General features: G+C 37.8%; 1 protein-coding gene across 1 annotated transcript; it reads left to right on the top strand.

Moving 5' to 3' along the window:
• The first annotated feature begins 495 nt into the window (after positions 1–495).
• Positions 496–8,565, top strand: LOC110957197 (regulator of G-protein signaling 7-binding protein B-like). The gene is made up of 6 exons (XM_022203096.2): positions 496–1,298; positions 1,472–1,644; positions 3,965–4,095; positions 5,483–5,621; positions 5,702–5,772; positions 6,009–8,565. Exons 1-6 carry the CDS (start codon positions 1,167–1,169, stop codon positions 6,098–6,100), a joined length of 738 nt encoding a protein of 245 aa, XP_022058788.1. The 5' UTR covers positions 496–1,166; the 3' UTR covers positions 6,101–8,565.
• The last annotated feature ends 300 nt before the right edge of the window (positions 8,566–8,865 follow it).

Raw genomic sequence — 8,865 nt, 5'->3', positions numbered from 1 at the left:
TCTGTTTCCACAAGTGCTGCATTAATATTTAACCCTCGTGTCGTCCTGCCGGTCAAAATAGACCAGCTTTAAAGTTTGAACATGTGGGGAAAAATATATTATCACAGTGAAACTTCTGATGTCCACATTTTCAACAGTTTTGGGAAATCTTTCAACATTTTTTGGTTGAATAAAGAAATGTTAAAAATGTTTCTTAGGAACATTCACACAAAAATCAATTAAAATCTAGTGACTTTCACTGGATTTTGGTTGATTTTTTTTTATTTTTTTGTCAATGTTCTGAGACTAAATATTAGAAGATTTACTTATATATATTCATGTAATCATTTTAGATATTTTTAGGATTTTTTGGGAAGATTTTTATTTAATTTTTTGAAAATATTTACAAGAATTTTGTAGCCAAATTTGAGGGATTTTTTTATTTAATTTAAATAAAACTGGGGATCTTTTTTTTTTTTTGCTGAATTTTTGGATTTTTTTCAGATGAGGAAACAATACTTTTTGGTGTCCATAAATGAGGACAACAGGAGGGTTTAGCAAAGGATCTGAATACTTCTTCCACTTTGTTAAATTGTTCCTTTCATGCTTCTCCAAATTGAATTAATGAATGGCAGCGGCGCCCCCTGGTGGTTAAACCAAACCCTAAAGTGGATCTGAATCTGTCTTCTGCAGCTGATTGTGTTCATCTCATCCTAACAATGACGTCCTGCTGCATTGCTGTTAATTTGATGTGGATGTGTTTGGATAAATGTGTGTTTTACGGATGAGGCGCGTCTTTTTGCGGCTCACTGTTGCGCCTAAACGGTTAATTGTGAGTCGCAGGGTGACGGCTTGTTTTGCTGTTGGCTCCTTCTGAATCACACGTGAGCTGAGCGACGGGGCGGAAGCCGGAGCAGCCTCCCTGTCGGCCTTCAGGAGGGTCTGAAGGTGACTCTCCTCTCGGCTGGGATGCGCAGGCGGCCGCTGGAGCTCCTGACCGCCACGAACACGCTCCAGCTCCGCAGGGCGCATCTGCGTTAAACCCCCTCTTCTCTCTCTCTCTCTTTCTCTCTCTCTCTCTCTCTCTCTCTCTCTCTCTCCCTCTCCCTCTCACCAAAAAAAACCTCCCGCAGTTTGTCGTCTCCATCACAAGCCGGCAGGGACCGTCCTCGGCTGGGTGTGCATGCATGTGTTCTGCACCGTACGGGCGGAAAAAGCGCCCCAGATCCGCAGGGAGCATTTTCCCCATCAGTAAGGCGGTCCAGACGGAGCCGGAGCGCAGGGAGAGCTCGGAGGGGCCCGTGGACGGCAGCAGGATGGTGGGTTGCTCAGGCATGATTGACACCAGCTCAGCTCTGCACCAAAACGCATCTCCACGTTCTGTCCTGATGCCGCGGCACAAAAACACTGGTACTTATTGCAGTTTGTTTTTTTTAATTTGCTCTAAAGATGCAGATTTTTTTTTTTTTTTTTTTTGCGTGTTTTCTTGCAGACTGTGCAGGAATTCAACACCCTGGTGGCTCTGTACCGGGAACAGGTCATCTCCGTGGGGGAGATCTCAGCAGACTGTCCGTCCCTGCGGGCTCAGATGCACCACACTCGCTCCAAAGGGTGCTCCATGGCCCGGGCTGCGCACCAGCACCTGGCCGTCATCTCCGTCTCAGGGTGGGTTTCAGTACTTATTCTGAAAAGGAACGCTCACATTTTAAAATCAGACGTTGTCACCTGTGCATCGTTTGTCCTCCAGCATCAGTTTAGTGAGAGTTTCAAAGTAAAACAGGTGAAATATCCATTCATCCATTCATCCATTCATCCAAACCTGAAGGCTGCATGTTTGCAGTGGATTATTATTGTTGTTGTTGTTGTTATTTTAGAAATTGATCCAACAAGTTAACCTGTTTTAGAATCAAAATCAGCTTTAATGGACAAGTATGCACACAACATACACACATTTGTATTTATCTTTATTTTTTCTTTATGTGTGGGACAACGGATGGAAATTAGCCTTGTGCTAAATCTGGCGTATTTACTGCAACCTTATGGCAGCTAGTATGAGATTGTATGTTCATCAAAATGCATTGTCCCGTCCAAATAAATGAATGAATAAATAAATAAAGCATACAAGGAATTTGGATTCAACTGTTGGCATCACCCTATAGAATATGGAAAGAGAATAAAAAAATAGCTATAGAAAGAAGATGGGGGTAAAAACAAGCATTTTATTCTATATTTATTTATTCTTTATTTTGTTTCAAAATTAGATTTTACTAGTTTTAATCTTAGTGTTTCTTCAATTTCTGGCTGTAACCTGTGTTCTTGAACACAAAATGCTAAAAATAATAAGAATTTTAAAACATAAGAGTAAGAACAATAACAAAGTAGAATTTATCTACAATTTAGGGCTAAAATAAATACACATCATGAAAACCACTTTACTAAATATGGAAATATTGCATATTAACCTCTAGATGGATGAGTGATTGGGCCTACATTCTTACATAAGTGGGTCAAAAATGACCCGTATTAGAAACTATATGGGTCATTTTCTTAAAAAAAATAATCATTTGTATTATTGTTTTTTGTGCCATTTTTGTCCACAGAAGAGTAACTTCATGTTTGAAATGTGTTTATTTTTCACTTTTTTTTTTAGCAGATTTTCAACATTTTGACGATTGAAAAGAAGAATATTACACAGAACAGCAACAGAAGAATGTTTTGACATTTTATGCACCACCTTTTCAATGATATTATCAGTGATAAAGGGCTTAGGGTAGTAATATAAGTGTTAAAATCCTTTAAAAGTTTAAATGGGATGATATCACAAACATGTTTTTAATAGGAAGTGATAAAAACTCATCATCACAAAGATATTGCAAGGAAATGACCTCATTGGCTCATTTTTGACCCACTGATGCATCTAAAGGTTAAAGAACATTCTGTAGAAATAAATGAGACTTTATTCAACTTGATTTGATTCATTATTTCAATTCATTGTACTTTTTATTTAAATTTTAAGTACATTCAGATGGAAGAAGAAAATGGTGATGCTACACAAATAACAATAAAACATGAAACGAAAAAAAATTCAAAAAAACATTAGAGTGTTTCTACTTATGAAAGTGCCTGTGCAATGCATTCTATATGTCTAATATTTTTATTTTTACATCCAGAGGAATTTGCCTCATGGAAACTAGTACTTTTGGTTCATTTCCCCGCTGTGGGATCACTATAGACTTGTTGTATTTTGTATTGTTTAAGTTTTTAAAAGATTTATTTGATTTAGTTCAATGAAGAACAGCTGAAAATGAGAGAAGATGAAGTGAAATACCTGAAAGGATAAAAAAAAAAAAGAGTTCAGTAATCCAGTCATTTGAGAGGAAGTGCTTTTATTCTGAAATTACAACATTAGACAGTAAAGCAAAACATGAATAAGACAATAACTTTTAAGACTTTAAAATGTTTCTAAAATCAACAACATGTTTATGTTCAAATTAATTTAAATCATTTATTGAAATTAACTTGAAGTTTTATGCTTTGGTTGACAGAAATGCAACATTTACTGGATTATCTGTCAGTGATTAAATTAATCTACAACTATTTTAACAACCGATTTAGCAGTTTGAGTCATTTTTAAAGAACAGGAAGTGTAAATTCTCCAATTCCAGCTTTTTAAATGTGAATAATTTCTGGATCCTTTCCTCCTCTGGTGACAGCAAACTGAATATATCTTTGGGAAATGAAAGATTAGAGGACGTCGTCTTGGATTCTGGGAAACTGATCAACTTTTTCACCATTTTCTGACGTTTTATCAACTAAGAAACTTATTGATGAATCAAAAAAGTCATTGACAGATTAACAAATGATGAAAATAACCATTAATTGCAGCAAAAGCTGAAGAAGTTTCTGCAGCACGTTTTAGAACATTCTCCTTCTCCGTACGTCTGATGTCTTCCTCTCTTCGTGTTTCTTCTTCTTCGTACTTCAGTCCAGAAGACGGAGAGATCCAGCCGGAGATCTGCCGACTCTTCATCCAGCTGCAGTGCTGCCTGGAGATGTTCATCACAGAGATGCTCAAGTCCATGTGTCTGCTGGGAGTCCTGCAGCTGCACCGCAAACGTACGGACACGGAAAAACACCACACGACATGACAGGGCCTACTACTACTGCTACTGCTACTATTACTGCTACTAGGTTTTGTTTTATCCACAGTCAGAGGTTTGACTTCCAGCTGCTTCTTCCTGAGAAGATTGTAATAATCTGGAAGCTCTGGTTCTAGTTTAACGGATCTGAAGGTTTCATAAATGTTTCCTGTTTCCAGTGACTAATTTACCTCCAGTCTGAACCATATGTGGGCTTCACGTGTAAAAATGACTGGAATTTGTTGCTTTTTAACATATTTAAACCAAACCTTCAGGTAGAGATGATTTACTGCTTCATCACAGGAGTAAAAGTTTGTTTGTGACCCTTTAAAAACACAAAATCATTATGAAACACAAATATCTTCTGGAAATCCTTCTACCCTCATTACAAACTGCAAAATATACATCTCTACATAGGATATGACACCTTCAGCACTTTATTGTTGGGCTAATTTAGACGATTTTCTGCTGCCAAACGATTGAAGGGACAAAATGGCATCAGGTAAATAAATAAAATGCAAATAAAATCATATTTTAGATCAACCAGCTTCATCCTAGCTTATAGTAAAGCCTAGAGGAGATGTTTTTATTGCAATGATGAATCAAAAAAGAATGTATAAAACAAAACCTCATTTTTCTGTTCAGAAATGTGATTACACAGAAACACAGAGTTCTGAAATAATTTCAGGTATGTAAAAGTAATAAAAATGCATTTAAAGAGCTTTTATAAACTATTTCACCAACTGTTTTTGGCTTGAAATCCAATTTACACCGTTTAAAATGTATTTAAAGTGACATTCACTGTTAAATGTTGGTTGTTTTGCTTGTAAGTAAAAGAATGAGGAGCAAAAAGTAATTAACATCCAATTAAAAAATACAGTATTCTGTATATATAAATGTGTAAAAATGTAATATATGCATAAATAAACAAAAAAAATCCTGCAAATGTCCTATTAGAAATCATGTGTTACAGTCTTTTGGACCAGTGGGGGGCAGCAGAGAGCTGCATACGTTTACAGGACTTCGATTCATTTCTTTAATAAATTCAAAGTTCTGAGAAGAGACCATTTCTGTTCACATTTATCTAAAAAATGATTATTTGTAAACATTCCTGACTCAGTTCCTGCCACAAACTTTCATTTTTTGGCCAGAAAACAGCTAAATTTAACATTTAAACGTCTAGAAATGGAAAAACATGAACTTTACCACAAGAAACTTTCCTTGCTGCACAAACTTTTTATTTTCCCAGCAGATTTTAATTCCTAAACGATTAAGTGATAGCCTCACTGTAGATGTTTGCCTGTTTAGATGCTGCTCTGTCGTTGTTTTTAGTGTTTGTTCTGACTCTGGGTTTGTTTCTGCAGGAACCGACTCAGAGCCGAAGGTGGACTTCCGGCTGGACGAGAGCTCCGACGTTCCGATCCTGGAGGACCGATCCTCGTCTCCCATCGACTTCCCTCCGGACCAGTGGCTGGTGGGGACGGATATAGAGAACATAGAGCGGTACAGACTACCTCCTGAAGCCACTTTTCTAGAGAATGACTCATTTAGATTGAATTAAAACAACGTCTTTGTGTCTGCAGAGATATGAGAGAGATGAGGAACTTACTCAGCAAACTCAGGGAGACGATGCCGCTGCCGCTGAAGAACCAAGGTACGAAAATACTAGAAGGATAAAAGAAAAAGAGAATGAAGTCTGTGACCTGGTTCTGTCTCAGGGTGAATAAAACCACCTGTTAGCATCTTTAAACCCTAAAAGAATTTAAAATCTGTCTAATAACTCAGAGACAAACAGTGACATGTTTACATTGAAAACGTTAATGGAAACTACAAAATTACTGCTACTGCTGACCCTGAAATCGAGATAAAGATGCCGTTTGTTTGTTTCAGACGACAGCAGCTTGTTGAATCTGACTCCACATCCGCTGGTCCGACAGAGGAAGAGGCGATTCCCTGGACTCTGCTGCATGGTGTCCGGCTGATGGAAAACACAGGAAAGGACTTTACTTTCACCTCTTCTGCATATTTATCAGAGCTGCTGTCATATTATTCCACTGCATTCTCATTTCAGTTTTATTTTTTTTAAACCGATATCTGAAATTGTAATCAGTCAGTCAGTAATAATAATAAATGAGATACTTGCTCTGTAGAATTGGCGTTCGGGTCCAGTCAGGTCGGACCTTACAGAAACAGGCTGTTTTTATTTTCATGCAGTCGTTTTCCGCCTCTTTTGTTCCCAGTTTTTCTATAATAAAAGCTAATAATTGTACATATTCAGGCTATGCACAGGCATCTCCGGCGTTCTGTCTCACTGTGCTCGTGTCTCATGTCTGAATGTTTAAAGACGTCTCTGCTGTAGACTAAAGCGATTCATCGCCGGTGCAAACACAGACTTATTACATTTCTCTAACTGTAGGAAAAAAAGGGACTTTAGAAATTATTCAGCTGTGAGTGTGTAAAATAAAACCTTTCAGAGCTTTAGCTGGACTTTGCCTTTTAGTCTTTTTGTCGTTATGTTCGTTTTTTTCTGTTGATAGACATTTTTCCTCCAAATTATAGACATTCAAGCTCCCCAGATAATGAATTCCATTTATTTTACACACCTCAGTGCTACTACCAGCTATAAACTTCCATTTTTGTCTAAGAAAATATCTAAAATTAACATATAAATGTCTAGAAAATGGGGAAACATGAACTTTACCAATGTCAAATGTGCTCCCCAGAAAACAAATCATTGAAGAGCTTTCCTCTAGCGCCACCTGCTGCTCAAAGTTTGCATTTTTAGCTCCTTTACAAAAGGTTTGTGTCCACAGTGATGTTTTTGGATGCTAGGGGGTTCTGGTGGTTCCCATTTTTAAGTCATTAGCCGTTTATTTGCTCGGTTTCTCTTGATGACCTCTAATCATTTTACACGCTTTAGTGCTATTATCAGCTATAAACTTCCATTTTTGTCCAAGAAAATATCAAAAACTACCATATTAATGTCTAGAAAATGGGCAAACAGGAGTTTTACCATTAACAAATGTGCTCACCAGATGACAAACCATTTAAGAGCTTTTCTGTTGTGCCACCTGCTTTTCAAAGTTTATATTTTTAGCTCCATTACTGATAATGCTTTAAGAATTCAATAAAATATCAAAAGGTACTACATGTCCACAGAGGTTTTTGGATAGAGATTTCCAGTTTTGATGCAAGAAATGAGCCAATCTGCTGAATTTTTCTTGACTTTAGAACAACATTCAATGTTTTTGTCATTTGGGTCAATTTTTCTAACCTTGCCAGCAAGTTGATTTCTCACGATATTTGTGAGTTCACAAATCTCTCAAGAAACCATCTTGCTCCGCTCCCGCATTCACTGTTCGTACAGAGCCAAGTTGGCACGGGCCAATCACGCAGCAGTATTCGTGTGTGGGGCGGGATATCCGGGTGTGAAGACGACACCAAGCGCCAGTAGATCAAAACAAACATGGCAACGGAGGACAACGATCGTGTAGATGCTGCTATTAAGTCAGTTTTAGCTGAATCTCCTATCACTTCTTTGAAGGAAGAACAACGAGAGGCGCTTTGCGCATTTCTGGATGGTAAAGATGTTTGTGCTTTTTTACCTACGGGTTTTGGTAAGAGTTTAATCTACCAATTGGCTCCGCTTGTTGTGAAGATCCCGCGATTGGCTAAAAACAAACCTGTCAGAGGCGGGACATACTGTTGCATTGTCCAATCCGTGCCTCTTTCCTCCGAACGGATTTACATGGAGCGGTCCCAGAATGATATTGTGGAGTACTATCAAGTACTACACAATTATTAATCTGGCTATTGCCAGGTTACAATTTTACCATTGATCAAGACATAATGTCACTGCCAGATGAAAAAAAATCCAGAAAAACCCTAACATCACAAGCTAAAGTTGTAATTTACATGCAAACATTAGTTGTAGTTAAAAATGAGAGCATTTCAGCTAATTTTCCTGCAAGATTTAACGCTTCTATGTCGACATTTCCTTGTAAAACTGCAACTTTCTTCTCCTAATCTTTATTTTTCACAACAGTTGCACTAATATTCTGTTTTAGCTCACACTGCAGCCTCTAGGGGGCGCTGTTATTTGCAATCTCCCTGCTTCCAAACCTCTGGCTTCAGTTTTCCATCACAAGGGCTTTGCAGATGCTTCACATAGCGACATTAAAAGACCCCAAATGAAAATCTCCTTCACCTTCTACTAGAGCCATCTTCCCATTGAATGTAAGTGCAGTGTGGTTTGTAAATTAGTGTTGGTGCAGTTTCTTTTTTCGTTCCTTACTTGTACTGTGGTAGTTGTTTGGTTTCGGCATGTGTAACACTCAGACTAGGACATGTGGCGTTAGTGTGTCCAGCAGTGTAGAAAAACACAGCGAAACTTCTGTACAGCTTAGGATATTTTATAATGTGAATAAAGTTTTATATGCAAACAACATATTTCTGTTACTGTGGTTAATTTAACAGTGACTTTGTGTTTCCAGGAATATAAATTTGGTTTCACTGTGAGAATGAAACAAGGAGATCCACTTTAACTCCATGTTATTGTATTGTTAGCCTAGCTTAGCATAAAGGGGTACATCCAGGGTAAACGTAGCCTGGTTGTATTCAGTGTTAGCATGTCTTTAATCCCCCATGTACTTCTATGCAGCATCTCCAATGCCAATAAAGGTTGTCAGATATGATTAATACCTGGCAACCTGCACTGCAATTACAGTTTCCTCTAAAAAAAATACCT

The sequence above is a fragment of the Acanthochromis polyacanthus genome, chromosome 18, assembly GCF_021347895.1.
Source record: "Acanthochromis polyacanthus isolate Apoly-LR-REF ecotype Palm Island chromosome 18, KAUST_Apoly_ChrSc, whole genome shotgun sequence".
Taxonomy (NCBI): Eukaryota; Metazoa; Chordata; class Actinopteri; family Pomacentridae; genus Acanthochromis; species Acanthochromis polyacanthus.
This window is presented reverse-complemented; position numbering and strand designations above follow the sequence as displayed.

Coding starts and splice junctions, on each gene's coding strand:
- LOC110957197 (XM_022203096.2), top strand. CDS start 1,167: ATGTGTTCTGCACCGTACGGGCGGAAAAAGCGCCCCAGATCCGCAGGG. Junction 5,622..5,701: donor GATATAGAGAACATAGAGCG/GTACAGACTACC, acceptor TTGTGTCTGCAG/AGATATGAGAGAGATGAGGA. Junction 5,773..6,008: donor GCTGCCGCTGAAGAACCAAG/GTACGAAAATAC, acceptor TGTTTGTTTCAG/ACGACAGCAGCTTGTTGAAT.